The following is a 19,621-nucleotide window of genomic DNA, read 5'->3' as shown; positions in this document are numbered from 1 at the left end:
AAATCTGACAGTATTTACAACCAAAATACTATCACCAATGAAAGTGCTTAAAAATTAAGCAGCAGCAACAAACTCGAAGAAACTTAAAGCAGTAAAGAAACCCTAACCGATTCCAGAGTCCTCAAGAATGCATCCGGCGATCGATTGCAGCATATCAGGGCGATTCAATCGGAGCAGCTCCAAGTCCACCCAGTCCAAGCAGAATGAAAAACCATGAGAAATCCAAGAGATATGGAAGCCAACGACAGCATAGAAGAGCAGAATACGTATGAGTAAAGCAAAAGCAGATGAACAACCAGAAGTATGTATGTAGAGAGAGAAAAAAGAGGAGAGAGAGAGAGATTGAAGAAATTAAATGCTGGGAAGAATGAGGATCAAAAGGACGAAAAGGAGGAGTACGGAGAAGGTTCCCTTTCTGCCAGAATCGACTCGCATCTCAAGAAACGCATTTGCCTCTCTGTCACTTCTTCTTCTTCCTCCGCTTTCTTCTCCGCTTCTTCCACCGCCAACACCACCGCCGGTTGCAACTGCATCAACACTTGTTCTTCTCTTTTGTATCATCTTATATTTTGCCGCCTTCAGTTCATTTCGTTTCTTTTTTCTTTCAATTTCTGTTTTTCGTTTTTCTTCTTCTCTCTTTCTTTCTTCTTCGTTTCTGTTTCTTTTCCTTTCCTTCCTACGCACCCAACTGGTTATTGCTACTAAAATAGTGCTTTTCAAAAAGCACTTTCTCGCTCTCATCTCCTATTCCATTTCCTATTGTTTTATTTTTGATAATCTCCGCTCGTACCTAATTTGTAATTACCTACGGCCTTCATCGGTTAAAAGTACTTTTACTTATTGTGAATCATATTTTATGATTTGTTTGGAAAGTGTTTTTAAAATAGTTAAAAACGTTTTTGTTGAAATTAATTTTAGGTTTCAAAAGCACTTTAAGTGTATTTTTGGAAGAAACACCAGATATATGCTTCTTACAAGAAGCACTTAAGTGTTTTTCTAAGATTCACTTGAATTTTTACCAAGAAATAGTTTCAAAAACGTTTTTACCTTAATCTTTTTAAAAGTACTTCCAAACGAGACCTTATATATTAGCACCCATCTTCATATTGTTGACGATGAGACCTATTTATATTGATTGTATTAATACTAAAGAGATAATTTAAATATAGTTTGCAAAATGTAATTTTTCTAGCATTACCCTTATAATTCACCCAAATCTAATTATGCTTAGTATAAAAAATTTTATAATGTTTATCTGTCACATCCCGACCTAGGATGTGGTGGGGGCGGGATGTGACATTATCCGTCATAAAAGTGCTCTCTAAATAAGTTTTTGCTTGGAGTGTAGGGGTGATTGTTAAATACTTTAGTGTTTTTCAAAAAATAAATAAATAAATAAATCTTAAGATGTAGTCAAATAAGGATTTAGAAGGATTTAAAAGACTTTTTATAGTGATAGATTTGATATGATTGTAAGAATCCTTACAACATTAAAATGAATTTTCAAGGATTCTTATGGATTTTTAAAGATTGAAATAATTTTGAGAGATTTTATTGCCATTTAAAAAATTATTCGTTAATAGAAAATAAGTTTAAAAATTTATTTGTTAATATGACATTTTGAATACCTATAGATTTGTATCAACTCCTTAAAAGTCTTTTAAAATCTTAGTCGACTACACCTGGACTTCGATGCATTTTTTTAAATCCTGTTAAATTCTACTTTGACTACACGATGGTTTCAAAGTCTTTTAAAATTCTAGCTGACTACACCATGATTCTAAAGTCTTTTAAAATCAATCTTTCCAAATCTTAATTTAACTATACCCCTAAGTTTTTCAATTAAAATTTTCTACATGTTCCTTTCAAAGATACGCTTTTTACACAAGTAAAGAAAAAAATCTCGACCGAAAGAAAAACTTGCAACGAACGAGTACACCACTAATGTCGTATTTATATTTCAAAATTTCTTCACGTAACATTACATTACTAATTCAAAACGTTGCTATAACGATATAGTCGCACCGCGCTGTCCCTCTCGAATGGCCCCATAAAATAGTCTATGGTGCTTTTATTGAAGAAAATTTTTTCTTCATTAACATGGCATTCAAGACTGCGATTGGTCAGCGTGATAGTTAATTAGGGCTAAAGTCTTATTTAATTTTCTAAGTATTAACTTTGCTTTTTGAGTTTTCTTGTATGAGTTTGTACAACCACAGGAAGCACTCGCCGTCGATTGGTCAGCATCAGTGTGCAGATTAAAAACCGTTTTGGGCAATGAATTTTGGCGTCGGTATCACACGCTCCGTGACGGCATCTAGAACCGTATCCATATGGGCACGCGATGGGCCGACAGGGGTGTCAATTTTAGGTGGTTTGGTGGGTCAGGTTTCACGGGTTTTCTGTGACCCGAACACTTATTCCTTGAGCATCAAAGGCTTCTCGATTTACTAAGGTTGACCCGGTAGCTTGGCATCTTGGGTACCGAGTTGTAATGGGAAGATCGTGATAAATAATGTGACTAATTTTAATAGCGATGGTAATTACCACAAACTCACACAAAGGAGAGATCTATTACTGATGGGGATCATAATTAGCCTTGAACAAGGGTCACTTAAACAAACTCAAACTGTAAATTTTTATTAGTAAAATTTGTGTGTTGATGCACATAAGACTTGCATTATATCGACAATTAGAATCAGCTCATGTTTTCACCACGTGGCATAACAGATTGGTTTTATTTAAATCTCGATAAGCAAGAACCCAAATATCTGACTCGTGGAGAGACTTTTTCATGTATTTGGAGCACTAGTTTGTACACCATGGGGCGAAACGCATTAAGGGCCAGAGGGAGCACGTCCCCCTCCCCCTAAGTTCTTGGCCTTGAAAATGGTGGTATGAGCAGGAATTATGGCCCCGCTTATATAGCAGCCGCCTTTCGTTGCTCGATTTAACGTCGAATCAGATTACAACAAATAATAATCAACTCACCACCATCACCAACTTTGTCACTCGCTTCAAATCGAAAACCACCAGGAGGCGGATATAACACAAAGTTTAATTGTATAGTTGATTCAAGTGGCTCACGAAGAAGAATTCCTTCCACATGTCTAATAAATTTGACTTCCTAGCACTATGCATATATAATTTATTTATTTACTAGAACAATGTTGACCCTAAAAAAACAATTAAAATGTCTCAAATGATGGGGATGTACGCTAAGCACAAAATGCGTATGAGTTTTTTTTGGTCAACTTAATGGGTAATTATTGCCCAAGTGTTCAACAAAATGCCTAATTTGAAATTGAAATATCTTTTGGTGCTACATGCACTATGTGTGAAATTCTATGAGGACTTGCATCCGTCATTGCTTAATTGTGCTCTCCATGCATGTTATTTCTAGCTTCACCAATGCCATGGGTCATCATTTAAGTGGAGAGAAAATATATTTTTCAATATTCATCTTCTTATATTACAACACGTAGTACATCACTTATGTTCCGAGAACACTAAAAATCTCTTGTGCCCATGCATATTGTGCAGAAAAGGGAGATGCCAATTGTCATGTCCCCGGCAGAAGACAGCAGGGGAGGGGGATTTGGTAAGCTTTTCATTTGGTGGGAAGCCAACATCTGCAAAAGTGTTTTCTGCCGCCGAGGTCTACCGAAAGGAAGATGAAGCTTTTTATTATTTCATACTCTTTTGTTCTCCTTTTCTCCTTGGCGTTTTCTTTTGGTAGGTTATAGTTTTTCCAAATCCCCATCCTTCCCCAACCTTATTGACCAAATTGGGTTATATTTTCTTAAAAATATACTCAGCAATATAAAGTTCCATCATTCGCACACAAAAACAGTGAGTGATGGATTGGATAAGAGAATCAGAGGGACATACAGCCGCCCCTACCCAATTTTCCTTCATCATCATCGTCATCGTCGTCGTTCGTGACTCATGTCCATGTCATGGACATGTTATTTTGTTTGATTAATTACCTTTTCTTTTCTTTTCATGTATTTTGGATAAGACTACGATCAGGCCGTAACCGCCCCTCCTTTAGTCTTTTTCTAATGCTTTGTCAAATCAGGGTTACCAAAAGCCCACAGCTTCGTTTCCTCTATGTCTAAGAAACCCTAAAGTGAAAAGGAGAAGAAAGTTGGACTAGCGACATTTCGTTTTATTTAGGTAGAGAAGATTTTAGATTTGACACACACAAATGTCAGAATAATATGTGCATATATGAGTTTGATTATAAGTTGTGAATCATTGTGACTTGTTATAATACAAGTTAACAATACGTTATGAAAGTAGGTTTGTAAATGTCATATCATTTATCAAGAGAATAAAATTAGGAAAACCCCACATTAACGAGAGATTTTAATATGATTGATTGGAAATTTTAAGAAAAAAATTATAACCAATTGTATTATGACACTATGTATATTAAGCCGTATTCTCGGCACACTAAAAAGTTTATTCACATTAACCCATCCCATTGTACTTTGAAATCCCTTATCTTCGCTCTATTTTAGTAAGAACAATACTTGACTACTCAAAGATGAGTAGGAACTTCTACTAAAAACTCTTAGTGTTTTAATCACAAAGATTTGTGTTTATAATCAGAACCATTCATACTATGACTCACACTGTAAAAATCATCTTTGCAAAAAATAAATTAAAACTAAGGTCTTTTAGTCAATTTATTGTAGCAAATACATAGATGGTTCGTAATGCTTTTACCAATACCGTTCATTTGTTTTTAAATAGTTTGATGATTAAACCACCATAGTTTCAATTGATTTTTTTGCAGAGGCGATCTTTATATGGTGATTTATAATATGAATGGTTCTAATTATAAATACGAAGTTTTATAAATTGACAATGACTAAATTTGAGAAATTTTGAGTAGGAGTTTCTACTCATCTTTGAGTAGCCAAATATTGTTCTTTTAGTAATCCCTAAAGTCAATATAGCTATGAAAGTAATGCATTAGAAAAATGAATATTTAGGGCGTTTCCTAAACATGGTTTAACTTACAATACATTAAGGCATGAATTGGGGTGAAAAAATAAATATTTGAGTAGCATCTTTAGGCATGATGTTAACATATTTAAGGTGTGATGTTAACCTGTCATCGGCCACCCTTAAAAAACAATATTAGCCACCCTAAACCAGAATTAAACAAATTAAGCACTAAGATTCATGCGTAAAAATATAGGTACGTATCTTTCAACATCATCCTTGAAAAGTTTGGTGTGCTCTTACAAAGAAATGATTCGTTCAATGAAATTAGAGTGGCGTGTGTATTATATGTGCATGTATTTACCCTAATATATATGGTCGGCTACAACATCGAAATAACATTTACTATACGTGAGTCCTTAAAGACCAAGATTTAGGTTAGAGTTCAGTTACCTGCAATCTTTTTTGGTAGACGATCTGTAAAAATCAAAGAAAAAAAAACTAAAACCCTCATTATAAGTTTTCAAAAAGACTTATGATATGTCCCAACTCTGAAATGGAATAACCTCTTATTTCCCTAAACTTTTTGTTACCCTGATAAAATGACATTGGCTGTGCATGGATGGAAGTCCACTAACCCTATTTTCTCTCTAGCCGGTCGGTAAATGTCTCAATCAAACAGTGAAATAATTGGTGCTAATTCATCATGCTTGAAAAGATTTCGTATATTTGGCATTCAGCGTCGAACTTTGTTTGGTGATGAAAAAGAATAAAGCTATAAAATCTTTATGGATTTTTTACTGCTAATTAAGTAGGTAAAAAGGTGACCTTAGGGCTGGATTAGTAATTTAGTCCTCTAGATTACTAGGAATTAAAAAGTATACCATTGTTATTTATTCAAATGTTAGCTCCTATGGTCCATCAAATTTGTTATTTTATTCTATTTGCTTTTCCTTTTCCTAAGGGAACATTGATCCATAGTAACAGGTTGTCACGAGAAGATGTATTTTTATCTCATTTAACATTGGTTGTATATATTATTTGTTATTTGTTATTTGTCATAAACATGACTTCTTAGCAACAATAGTCTTTCAAATTGGCATAACTCATCGTTTTGGTCCATGAGATTTGAAATCGATAATAATGGTTTTTGAGTTTGTCAACCGTCAATTATTTTGATCATTCAGTGAAATTTTCTGTTAAATAAGGATCAAAATGAAAATACCCTTAATTTAAAAACATTGGTCCAAAATGATTTGACAAAAATTTAGGATATTTTTGTCATTTTCTCCTTATTTACGTAGATTTTTCACGGAATTACCACAATTATTGATAGTGGACAAATTCAGAGACCAATTCTATTGATTTTAAATCTCAAGGACTAAAACGATGAGTTATGTTAATTTCAGATATCATTTTAACTAAAAAGCTTAAAAAGATAGATAGGGTTAATGAACTGTGGAGATTGAATAAAATATTCAAATTAATCTAAAGTTAGTCTACTTTTTACATCGTGCGGTTTTGGAATGTGCTTTTTCTGATATGATAATGTGATTTCCTTAAGATTACACGTCAGAAAGATAGGAATTGGATCCCCTCCTGAGCAAATGGTGGGGATCCTTATGATTTACAAACATGAGCCGTTGGATTTTGATCTAACGGCTACAAATAAGGGATTCTTCTAAAATTTATAATAATTGTAGCCGTTAGATTAAAATTCAACAATCCCTATTAGTGGATCATGAGGATCCCACCATTTGCTTAGGAGGGGATTCAATTCTAGAACGATACGATTCATGTGCCGCAAAAAGTTAATAAAATACTCAAGTTAATTTAAAGTTAATTACTTTGATATAGCAAGTAGCAAAATGTTTTTTGGGTCAATGATGTAGTATATTGCTTGAGGAAGAGATTGAAACGTACTTCTTTTCCACTTCATATATCAAGATGGAACGACAGGTTTGGATTATTGTGAAATATATATGTATATACATTATTGTGACAGTCTACACTTGTTTTTGGGTAAAAATGAAGGTCTATTTAGAATTCAAACTTTGAGGGTCGCAGTGTTAGATACAAGTTTTAGATAGAAACAGAGCGCGAATTGTGCAAAAAAAAAAATTTAGTTTATTCACAGAGGTATTTCATTGAACATTTGGTGGGCTTGTTGTCAGCCAAACCAAGTTGCACACATGTTAACAAATATCGACATATGCCGAAGCAATCTGATAGGTGATACAAAGAAAATTTGTCGAGTGTTGTCGACACAACATGTTGAGATATCCTAGCAAACATTACATGAAACATACACAAAAAATACTCGTATCAAACATTCAGATGGTCCTCGAAAAACCTTCACATATATACATTATACTTTATGAAGTCCCCTTTGATCTCTAAGTCCATCCACTCCTGCCTACAACCACAAAACACGATGACAGTCACACTCCAAAGAAGGATCAATTCCTGCTAATTTATCTGCAACATAATTTCATTCACTAAAATTGGAAACTTTAATGAAAAGCTCATGGTGCTGTTTACTTTAACGAAAAATCACATTTTGACACTAAAAAGTTAATTATGGTACTATTCACTTTACCTTTTATTTTATTCTTATCGTTAAAATTCAAAATTTTTCTATTAGTTTTTTTTTTTTTTAAATTAAACAGTCCACATTTTCGGATAGTTGGTCGTCTCAATATTAATTTAACTAATCGAATTAAATTAATTAACGGCAGCATTTCATGCAGGTGGTAGGTCAGATCTCAGGCACAACTTAAATGCAACGTGCAGCTTTACCTGTAATTGTGTGAATCAAGCAACTCATTAATCCATGCTATAATTGTAGATTTAAATTAATACTTACCAAACTTCTGACTTTGCTACATGTAGTCATATGGCATGTTTCGACTTTTAAACGAGTGCAAATACAAAGAAAGTAAAGGAACATCGCCCCATAATTTGGAGAGACCTTACTTGCGGTTCCGATATATCACAATAGGTTTGTACCATTTCAAACGAATAACGCGATACCATGTATTTTTACGTTATCATTTAACATCACATTAACACTTCAAGATACGACGGTGACTTACAAGAGATGAAGAGAAGTCTTCTCCCGTAAAGCCGTGAGTAATCTCATGGACCACTTCTAACGATTTTAATTCTCAAAGATCAAAATGAAGAGTTACGCTAATCTCATAAACTATTTTAGCTAAAAACTCAATCCTTGTCTGCCAAATAGTATGTGCCATTGTTTTTTCCTTCTGCGGAATGCAAGTTCAAAAATAGCCTGTCTTAATTTTTTAGCTTAGTCTAAAAACTGACGTACTCACACACCAAACACAATTAAGAACTGAGCTTAGGATAAATGGATCGTATTGCATAAACTTGTCAAATGCTTTGTATATTTCCAAGCTCTACTGTATTTTGCAGTACAACAGCAATTAGGTAAGCAATACAGCAGCAACTATTTCTTATTTAAGTCGACAAATCAATCGCTATTATTCAAGGATGCATGCGCCGTCGTCGTCTTATCATTTGTCAAATGGGAATCAAAAACTTCAGAAATTGCTGCAGAATATATCTCAATTCATGACATGAGACTTGTTCAAATTGGGGTGGTAGTATAATGTTGAAGATTTGTTCAAAACTTCAAAGGGCGTGTTGCTCGTCTGGCGGCACGAGGTCAAGCGAAAGGGGCATGCCTGTCTTTAAGATACATTTGGCTACCATAAGAGGGTTTTGCACCAATTGTTGACAAATTCAAAGTCACCACCTTACCCGGCCGATAACTTCTCGATCATGCTCGTTTTGTACGCCGTCCGACTTGAAGGGCCAACTCCGTATCAATCTTGAGGGAGATGTCTAGAGCCTTTACAGAATGAGTCAGTGCACCGCTGCAAACATAAATAGCACTTGGTAAACCATGCCAATAATATACTAACGATGACTGAACCATAATATCGGTAAAATAGCATTTCGTATGTTGTCCCTGCCAGCCTATTTGCAATGAGATGCAATTTTCACAACCTCAAACGATGAGATGACACACTGCCACCGTCTTATTTCAACGGAGCAGCAGTGCACCCTATCTACAAGCAGCAGATGTGAAGTGAGGATGATCAAAATGGAACTATAAAATGGCCAAGAAGAAGAAGGCAGAATGATTTACTATTCATTTAAATAACTCCAGACGACAGACTAAACAGCTTAAGTCATGCCAAGCCAGCAGGCTTAATGACAGATTAGGAAGCTGCGCCGTTACCTAGAAATGAAGTCAACCCCTGTTTGTCCAATCTTGTGTACGGTTTCAAGAGTGACATTACCAGATGCCTGTTGCAGTGAAGCAGAGAAGTCAGAAATAAAAAGGGAAAAATCGAATCCATGCGATTAGTAGATAATTTCTTTAACCTAGATATAAAGAAAGTGTCCTTAAAAGAAAATAGTGAAACTACGATATAAGATGTTTATGGAAAGTTCCAAACAGCCTAACAATCTACATCATCTACATCATCTACACCAAGATTATGGAATGGCATGGCGAATGTATAAAAGAAATCGGATGCTTTGAAGCATTTTAAAGAAATACGCTTTAAGTTATATCAGTTTTTAGGACTAAAGGAAAACAAATTTAGCAGAACCATTGATTATAGATAATAGAAAAACTGAATAAATAATTTAAGCTACCTCAGTTTCGAATCTCCGATCAATCAATTTCACAGCTTGTTCGAGCATGGATACATCAACATCCCCATTTGGTAGTGGTACAACCATATTATCCAACATTATCCGCGTCAAGGAAGTCTTTGTTTGAGATGCATATTCCAATACCTTTTCTATCTCCTCAAACGTCCGGGTCTCAACCTGGGAATCAAAACGAAATACACCATTAATGATTTTTGCCCCAAGGAAAGCTGATCCTGTCCCTGTGTTTAGTCAGCATTCACACATGTGTCCACATGCACACACAAGAGATAATAGAGAGAGCGAAGGATTTTGTAACAGATTGCAACATCAATGCAGGACATATCAACACACAGAATGTCGGTGAAAAACTCGGAAATAACTAGGGATGTCATGAATAGTGATAGAAGCAAGATAGTGAAACTATGTGATGAGTTGCAAAAATTACCTCAACCTCCATCTGAAGATTCCTTTGCTCTAGATACAGGTCTACAGATTTCAGGGCATTTGTGATGCCTCCGGCAATTGATATATGATTATCTTTTATCATTACCATATCAAATAAACCCATTCTGTGATTCCGACCTCCACCAATGAGTACCTGCGGCAAGAGGTTTCTTTTCAAGGTCAAGCAAAAATTAATATACACCTGACAAGAACGTGCATATGTGTGTGTCCATGTGTGTTGGTTTGTAGAATAAGCAAGGATCCACACCGCCCACTTGTCCACCAAACGTAAACCCGGAGCAGTTTTTCTTGTCTCCAAAATACATGCAGGACTTGCAAGATCTGCCATTGCCTGCATGAAACACTGATTAAAAATCGTCCCTTTACACAGCTAACAAAAGATGCCATATTAATACACATATAGTAGGCATAACATGACTCAAATACTTTTTCTCTCTCATCTACTATCCACTTTTGATTTCTATTGTCGATTTCCTTTATGGTTTCTCAAAGTGGTCAGCGCTCCGTTATTAGCAAGTTGGAGACATATATCAGTAACAACTAACTGAAAGAAAACAATGACCCTCTTTTAAAGATTTAGACACAACTAAGTATTATACAGTGTTTTAATCTTATGATACTGAGGACTCCATAACAGGGAAGAGTTACTCCACTCTGAAATTCTTCCCCACCACCCCCCCCCCTCCCGCCCCCGCCTGGTAAATTCCAGGCCTCTTCTTTCATAGAGGAAGAGGAACCATCTTTTAATGAACTATAAAAGTGGTAAACAATCCCTTCAGGTTTCTAAACCATCACGATCCACATTGAAAAAATTGAGCCTCCCTTTTGCAATGGCATAAACCTGTTATGTTCTCTAATGTTACAGATTAAAAGTTGGCACAAAACATAAAAGGAAACAAAATATTACCTTAGTTAAAGTTGCTACTCCGCTCATCCTCTGCATAAAATTCAGAGCTACCCTCTCAGCCACAACAATACTGTGTGCCCGTCCTGCATATCAATTTGTTAAATTTTCAAGGAATTCTCAAAAGCTCCTAAAATTTCTTCAGAATCTGAATTACCATAAACTTTTCCAAAACCTAGGCCTTTATGTACAGAGTCTCCATCCTTTTGAGACCACTCAACCTGTATTGAAATGTAAATCAATAATGGAAGGATGAAAAGAACAAAAACTGTTGAGTACACAAAATTCAGTGCTTTTATACCTTCAAAGATGGATCAACTTCATAAAATACCATCTCCGCAAGTGCAATTCCGGCAATTATACCATTCTCCTTTGCCAAGAAATGGGCTTCTACTTCCATATCAGCTGGAATGGTAGCTAAACATGTCACATCACCTACAATTGAAACAACAATCTTGCTAAATAATATCTTTCGAACGTGAAGGAAATCTTACACTCGCCATTCAAAAATCGAACAGAGCAATTGGATCTCAGTACTAAAACCACTTGAAATGGGTTCTTAGAAACCAAGAAAAAATTCAAACCTCGATCCCCAGCATCCTCAGTAATGGCTGACTTGATGACACCCCACAAATCATAGGTCGGATGTGAAGGAGGTTTTATTGGCAAGGATTCAAATGATATTCTGGGATTTTCTGTTTGAGTAGCTGACATTCTAATAATCTTCCTGCACGGGTCCAGACAAGTTAAAATCATCGAACATCATCTGTCTATTATGTCATCAACTATGAACATTAACAGAACCTGAACTTTCATTATAGAGTTGGGACAAATGTAACTTAAGAACAGAATTAAGATGTCTGACAAAACCACACAGTTTCTTTCCTAGAGTCACGTTACGCATTAATGTGAGGAAAGAAGTTACTTTTGCGCTCGTCCTGAGCATGGCAAAAGGTTTTAGAGAGTACATTATTCAACATAAACTCATCAGGAAGTTAATGACCATTAGATAGAGACTAGACTAGTCGTAGTTGACATCGCTACCGGAAAATTTGTCAAAAGCATATTCTACTAACTTTCTTTGTCAAAATCATATTCAATTAACTTTCTCTTAACAAGAACAAAAACGCAATCTACTGACTCTGAAATCTACTACAACACTAAAAAATGGAGTAACCATGAACGGTAAATGGGCAGAGCAACACCAATTTTGTTAAACTGGAAGAGATAAACATACAACCTACGACCAAAAAATTATAAAGCCACAAGCAATGCAACTGAGAAATGCCCGGAATTTGATGATGCCAAAATCAAATTTAAACAACACACATCATATAATTCCACAATACAGCATGAACTAAAGCTATAAACTTTAAAGCAAAAATACACAAAAACCATGAAAACACAAAAAATTGAGTGATGGGTTCCATTAATTTGCGCACGAGAAACATTCATAAGACGAGAAAAGGAAACAAAGAGTATCGAAAGTAGGGTGGGGTGGAGGTTAGTGCTATTTACCTGACTGGCGATCGAAGGCGGTAGCAGAGGGGAGGAGGGTGGAGAATCGAACCAGTTGCGGCCGAGTTTTGGAGAGAGAAACAACGAGAGGCGCAACCCATCACCATAAACTTCCTTAAAATCAATACCAAGTCATCACTCAACTTATCACAATTCACCCCGAAATCGAGGCCGTAACAAAAGAGTATCCTAGTGGGCACGCATTTTTTTTCTTTTCAATTATTATTGTTTTTCTATTTCAATATACCATATCCTTAGAAGTAAATTAATAAGGGCAGAATTCACTTTTCACGTTTCGAAATTTAAATATAAAATTTCTCACTTAAGCGACTGATCACTTATATAATGTAAATCATGAGGCTGGAAAGCGCCATTTAAACGAGTAATAAAATATAATATAAAGAAAAGAGAAATTGTAATTTAATATCATTTTATATAAAAAGCTTTTTCAAAATAAATAAACAAACAAACAAACAAGATGAGTCTAAAAAGTTTGCAACTTTGGTATTCTTGGTATTCTTGGATTGTCAAGTAGCAATCTTTGGTGGTCAAAGTAAAAAAGTAGCAATCTTTTCTTTCGAGGAGGGTGGGGTATCCACATTCGAACGTCAAGTTGCAATGATTCAATATAATGAGTGGTGTCTTCAGCTGTACTTGTGTAGCCATTTACTCGAATTTAAGAAAGAAATAACAACTTGAAACGTGTCTGACAGTTTGATAAGATATCAGAGGATTTTTATTAGGAAATTGATCTACATTGATTATACAACATCAATAATTTCACTAAGTAAGTCGGTTGTATAAATTATAGAATATCACTGTATTCAGTTTTACGTTAAGTTTTTTGTTAACTCCAAATACTCTGTATCTTTTTTAAAGTCTTATTTTCAAGTTTTCATAAGTCTTTCTCTACTCCTTTTATCTTGAAACTCTACCTCATAATTGCATTTTAACTTGATAATTTGTAGGTTCTCAATTCACAAGTCCAAAAATAATAGGTTGCACTGCACCAGGCACATGGTTTAATTTAGTAAGTGTGTTTTGTTGCACTGGATTATCTCAGACCGAACTAGCTTTATAAACTAAGTTGTAATAGCTTAGACTATACTTAGTACTGGTTTGGCTTAGTGAAATGTTTGGTGCAGAGTCAGACTAAGAAGCTGAATAAGAATAAGGACAAAAAGGAAAACAAAGTTTTTGTTAACAAAACTTTCTCTAGAATTTTCTAATGCAAAGAAATCGAACCCAACATCAAAATTTTATGTAGAGTCCAACTACACCTAGCAACCAAATTTTACAATCTCTCAAAAAGCGTGATTTGAACCTTCAAATTTTACATTCTCTCAACCCAAAAACAAAACTTTCCAATAAATCAATGGAACCCAAAAGCCCAGCTAAAACCCTTGGAATTTTTCAATTGGGAACTCAACTTTCTATTGAATTACCACTCATATGAATTAGAAGAAGTCAGATAAAAATCACATTGATTTTTCAAACTTTCAAACTCACCTTTCCATTGATTTTCAATCTTTCCTCATTTTCCAAATTAGCCCTCCACTCCTCTCTCCCCCTCCCCCCCCCCCCCTCAAACTGTCAAATATGCCCCAAAAACTCAACCCCTTTTTGTTTGCCCCATTTTTAATATCCAACCCAACCTGCAAATTTCTCAGGGCAGCAAGAAGCCAAATATCTGCTTTCTAGAAAAGAGAGAGAAAGCACTTAAATTTCCACAAAGCTCGAAGACTTGTCGCTCATCTGAGTTCTTCAAATTCAATGCGATTTTTCAACTAGGGACTCGAAATTCGCTTCTCAGCTCATTGTAGGTTCTCCACTGGCACATCGATTTTGGCCGTAACGTCCACCTACAGCAGCGCCGCTTCAACTGTGAGCTGCAGTTGTCCCCCAACCCCCCCCCCCCCCCCCGGCGACTTAGGCCACGAAGGAGCAAGCACCGCAACGCCTGGTGATGGCACCGCAGAAGAAGCAGGGACCAGATGTTAGTGAGCAAAACTTGAGGATTAGATGTCGGCCTTCCTTTATAGTCCCCTTAATACCAAGCGAAAGCTTGGGATTAGGTAGCCTGCTTTAGCGAACCCTGGAAGGCCGAGGACATACCAAACACAATATTATAATCCTACTTAAGCCAGTCCCTCCTAAAGAGGTGAAACAAACTCACCCTAAATATCCTGCTTAATTAACCAATATTTGTATCAAATCTCTATAATTTCTGTCTAACTCGTGGATGATAGCGATTTCTCATTATTTTTCTGGGCAAAAAATAGCAAGATCCGAATGAGGACATTGTTAATTTGTAGGCACTTTCTTGGAACCCTGCCAAAGAAGCCGTTCATAGTTTACATCAAACAATTAATTGTCACGTTTTTCTATATGGAGCTGTTTTCATACAAACCCATGTGTAGAGTTGGTTCCGATTTTGTCTCTGCTGCAAAGCATAGCAAGTCAAACACTATTTCAAAGAATTTCCATACTATTATAATTTGGAGAGCATCTTTTAATCTTATAATGCCTCCTTTTCATTTCACATTTGTGCCTTGCAAAGGAAAAAAATATCAAGTGTGACCGTGAAACAGTCACGTTGTGTTACTAATTCACGTATTATATAAGTAGATGATAATATTGATGTTGTAAAACCTTATTGAATGTCGTTAATATTACCTGGCTCTCAGGTAATTTGAATATCGAGTAACTTGACCTAGTAGAAGAGTAAGAATCGTGAAGTCTTAAACTCTAGAGATACATAAATTGCAAAATAGAATAACATATATAGATTATAAAGTATTAGAACATATTGAAAACATGGGGAATAAGAATATAAGGAGTCTCAACTTAGACGGGTCTAGGTATGCACCTAACCTAACCTAGGCAGGTTTATACGTCATTTTTTAATTCTTAAACACATAAAAATTAATCGAAATGGTGGTCAGTCGCACAGGCTGAGATTTCATAACAGTAGGCGGTAAGACTATCGAACTAATAATTACTTGATAGGGATGAGTTTTCGTTTGAATAAAAAAAGGTGTTGTTACAATTTAAACTTCAATATTGTTTAATTTCTGTGTTTTCCAAAATGGCTGCTATTGCGTTTGTTCAACTTTTTGACAATCATATCTACGGCATTCAAAAACTACACATACACAATTCAACAGTTAAGAGCACCCTTGTTTCATTGGCGTTGAAACTCTACCAACAACAAAATTAAATAACATTCAAATAGTCCTATTAATTAGTTTTTTTTTAATCCCCTTATGTCAAAAATTCTAACAGTACCCAGTCCAATACAGACGGCACTCAACTTATTCTCTTATCATCCCTATAATTCTTTCTATATATATAAAAATATATATTAGAAATGAGCATGCTGATCATAATGTTATCTCCTCCAAAGAGCTTGTTAATCACTTATGTTATTTTTCTGCTTCTGCTTTTGAGAATGACATCAACGGGAAGCTGCAGCAGAGTTTTGAAGGAAGTTGAAGCCGATGAGTTTAAAAGATCGATTCAAGGCATGCTTCCGAGAGGCCTCATGCCTCCTTCTGGACCGTCGCCATGCCATAACAAGCTCAGCCCATTCCGGGACACCGAGCTCTCTTATAATCACGATGATTATGTCATGTGCCCGTAATATAAGTTAACCTTAGAAGAAGCAGAAGCAGAAGCAGAAGCAGAAGCAGAAGCAGAAACGGGACTTCTCTTATTTTATTTTATTTATTTGTTTTCATGACCTTGGAAGATTGATAACTCAATGCACAGTTATGTTTCTTCCTCATTATTTTCATTTCTTTTCTGGGAAATTAGTGTTGATTTTTGCAGAGTTGGATTAGAAAATGAATATAGTGTTCCAGTTCCCAGAAGGTTATTGGAATTCCATAGAAAATACAGGGAAAATTTCGAGCACCTTGTTTAATATCTTCTTGTAGTTTTACTTCTTGGAAGCACATACACTTTCTCAATCTGTATACCACGCATACTTGACAAAATAAAATAAAAGAGGCATTCGTATCGCTGGAGACACCAAATTTATTCATTAAATGATGCATTAGGGCTTGATTAATGTAAATTTAGATATATACATATTTTTTCAGAAAAAAAAAAGTTCTTTAGATATAGACCATGTAACTTTTATTTCCTATATAAAAACCCATCTGATTATAAACATTCAAATAAAACCCAAATTTAAAAGTGATTGCCATGTAGGAAAGTAATTGACCTATTAATACAAAATATTTACAACTTGTACCACAACATTCAAAATAAATCAATAAATATTATTACTCACCTTACCCCTAACACACACACACACACACACACACACACACACACACACACACACACACATATATATACGTTCAAATGTAACTAGTACTGCCACAAGCTCAATATATATATATATATATATATATGTACGTATGTATGCACAATACTACATATATGATCAAACATATTATACTAATTAATCTACCTATATGTAAATTTATGATGAGTAAATAACATATATTTTGTAGGTATACTATTTTGTATGTATCATCATATGTATTGGGCACATTTTATTATTATATGTACAAAATATTAGGTAAAATAGTATTGAATAAAATAATAATATTTTTTTATGTAGGTACATTATTTTGCATACATTGGGTTTGCTTTATTATGTAGGTAAATTATTTTGCATGTTTTTTACATATAGTGGAGAAATTATTTTGCTTTTTTTAAGCAATCTAACATTTTAAAATTTGAATAGTAGGTGCACTGAATCAAATAACATTTTTTGTAGGTAAATTATTTTGCATGAATTTTTACGTATACTAGGCATTTTTATTTTTATTTTTATTTTATTTTGTTATATATATGTGTGTGAAATAATTTACCTACATTTATATGTGAAATATAATTTGTTGACTTAACTAAGCATGTATTATTACATATATTAGGCATGTTTTGTTGTTATTATATATTAGGCAATAACTTTATTATTTATTATTTTCGTAAAATCATTAATTCTCCCTTACAATCTATATGTAACTAATTGTGTACATAAAACATAATTAATGAATTTGCTAATGTGGAATCTAGTTAATGGGTTTTATTTGAGTAAAAAACTTATGACGGGTTTTATGTGGAAAAAATTAAATTTCAGGGGCTAAAATCATATTTTCAGAAGAAAAAAATATGGGTTGATTTAAAATTTATTTATTACTAACAAATGCGTGGACACATCATTTGTGAACAAATTTGGTGACAAATGGTGACTCTAGCATTATTGATATATATTTATCTTATAACGTTTAAGTTTCTATATGCATGGTAGTAAATTAGTACGAGCAACTCCAATAGGCTTCTTAAACGAGCTCCTAAAGAAAATATAGGTAGAAGTTTGGAAAAATTAATCTCCAATCCCATCCCTACTATGCTCTAAGATGGCAAAACCTCTAGGAGCTCCTAAATCTAGCGAGTGAGAAAGGAGCTCCTAGCATTAATTATTACAATTTTAATAATATGAAGGTAGTCCAATATCCTAATAGATAGGGTATTAGGTTTATACCCATGCGTCCTACGATTGAAACTCCCCCTCCTCTAAATTAATCTAATAGTTTCGAACTCCTCCCCCTCCGCTTAAAATACAATTTTATTAAATTGTAAATAAAAGCAAGTGGCCTACCACAGTTGTGGAAAAGAGTTGAGTTCTTGCATGAGGGTGTGGGTTCGAACTCCGTCGATAACTAATCTAATATTTAATCTAACAAAATCTATCGTTTGACAAAAAATAAAAAATAAAATCATATAGTTCACAAAATCACAATTATCATGATTTTCTAAAATAGAGAGTAAGATCGGAGTTTAAATTTTATAAGGAGTTCAAAATAACTTTTTAATTTTTTTAGCTACAATTTAACTTAAAAATAAAACATGATTGGAGATGCTCCAATATAATCTGTCACTTTCAGCAAGTCCAAATCCAAATATCACAAATTTTTTTACAAGCCCAATATCATATTGTTTATCTGGTCTGGCAACCTTGATCCAGCCCAAATATTAACTAATCACTATCTGGGCCATTCTATTAGGACATGAATTGGCTTGTGTTGGACCTCTCAGAAATGACTTGGCCCATTCTATTTAACCCATAAAATGACGAAATATATCACCAAAACCAACTAAAAATTGCAAGTGCATGGATACAAAAAAAAGAAAAAGAAAAAGAGACAGAATAATAAGCTAATTGTTGTTCCCTATTTAGTGAGGGAAGAAAAAAGTTCCTTTTGTGTGTGTGTGTGTGTGTGTGTGTGTATTAAACAATATAAAGAGAAAAATTTCTCACAAAAAACACAAAGTCTAACGGAAAAGAATCACCTATATTACATAAGAATTCTATCATAACTCTACCTAGTATTTACACAAACACATAACATCAAATATTAATTAGAACACTTTCCCTGGAGTACTTAGAGAAATGTTGAGGAGATTCTATCAAAAGTGAGGCTCTAGACTCTATGTCACCTTATATTTTGGGCACAATGTATTATAATGTTGGCACGAGAATTGACCTTTACAATGTGAGGTGGTATATAATTTATGAAGAGATCACTTTTGAGAGAGTCCCTTTAGCATTTCTCAAATACTTAAATAGTAGTATCAGATATTCAGGTAGGACGTCATAATAGTTGATGAAGTTACCTTGCATGCACTTATATAGAATATGCGAGTCATACATAGAGAACTCCACCTGAGTAAATCTCACAAAATTTGATTATGGTAAAGCAATGTGGGACAAAACATATAATCTAAGAAGAAAAGTGAGTAACTGCAATAAGTCAAAACTAAAGTCTTCTAGATGCAAGTAAAACGCCCACAAGAGTAAATAGGCCTCGTAAGGCAACAAAAACTCAATGGGGCAAAATAATATTGATCATAGGGAAAAAGGTGCACTAAGGTAAAATAAGTATGCTTCAGAATACTCCCCTGAGTTTGATAAAACTCTCCCTAAGAACTACAAGCGTTGCAAATCAGAAAATTCACTCATGCCAATTTCAAGAACAAGCTTTTGAAAAGTAGACTTCCGTAGTGACTTGG

General features: G+C 34.6%; 1 protein-coding gene across 1 annotated transcript; it reads right to left on the bottom strand.

Annotated features, from left to right (window-relative positions):
• Positions 1-8,317: 8,317 nt before the first annotated feature.
• Positions 8,318-12,745, bottom strand: LOC103402607 (quinolinate phosphoribosyltransferase [decarboxylating] 1a). The gene is made up of 11 exons (XM_008341347.4): positions 12,533-12,745; positions 11,599-11,741; positions 11,316-11,449; positions 11,172-11,235; positions 11,018-11,100; positions 10,358-10,441; positions 10,091-10,243; positions 9,646-9,822; positions 9,224-9,291; positions 8,740-8,855; positions 8,318-8,663 (listed from the first exon to the last, which is right to left on the bottom strand). Exons 1-10 carry the CDS (start codon positions 12,637-12,639, stop codon positions 8,759-8,761), a joined length of 1,110 nt encoding a protein of 369 aa, XP_008339569.1. The 5' UTR covers positions 12,640-12,745; the 3' UTR covers positions 8,318-8,663; positions 8,740-8,758.
• Between the last annotated feature and the right edge of the window lie 6,876 nt (positions 12,746-19,621).

Source organism: Malus domestica, chromosome 16, assembly GCF_042453785.1.
Source record: "Malus domestica chromosome 16, GDT2T_hap1".
NCBI classification, from domain to species: domain Eukaryota; kingdom Viridiplantae; phylum Streptophyta; class Magnoliopsida; order Rosales; family Rosaceae; genus Malus; species Malus domestica.
The sequence above is the reverse complement of the archived record's forward strand: the minus strand, read 5'-3'. Positions and strand labels throughout refer to the sequence as shown.

What these genes read in the sequence shown, in the direction of transcription:
- LOC103402607 (XM_008341347.4), bottom strand. Translation starts at nt 12,639, where the DNA reads ATGGTGATGGGTTGCGCCTCTCGTTGTTTCTCTCTCCAAAACTCGGCC. An exon ending in TGAGGATGCTGGGGATCGAG is followed by an intron (nt 11,450 to 11,598) that starts GTTTGAATTTTT and finishes TTTCAATTGTAG; the next exon opens with GTGATGTGACATGTTTAGCT. An exon ending in AGGTTTTGGAAAAGTTTATG is followed by an intron (nt 11,101 to 11,171) that starts GTAATTCAGATT and finishes ATTGATATGCAG; the next exon opens with GACGGGCACACAGTATTGTT.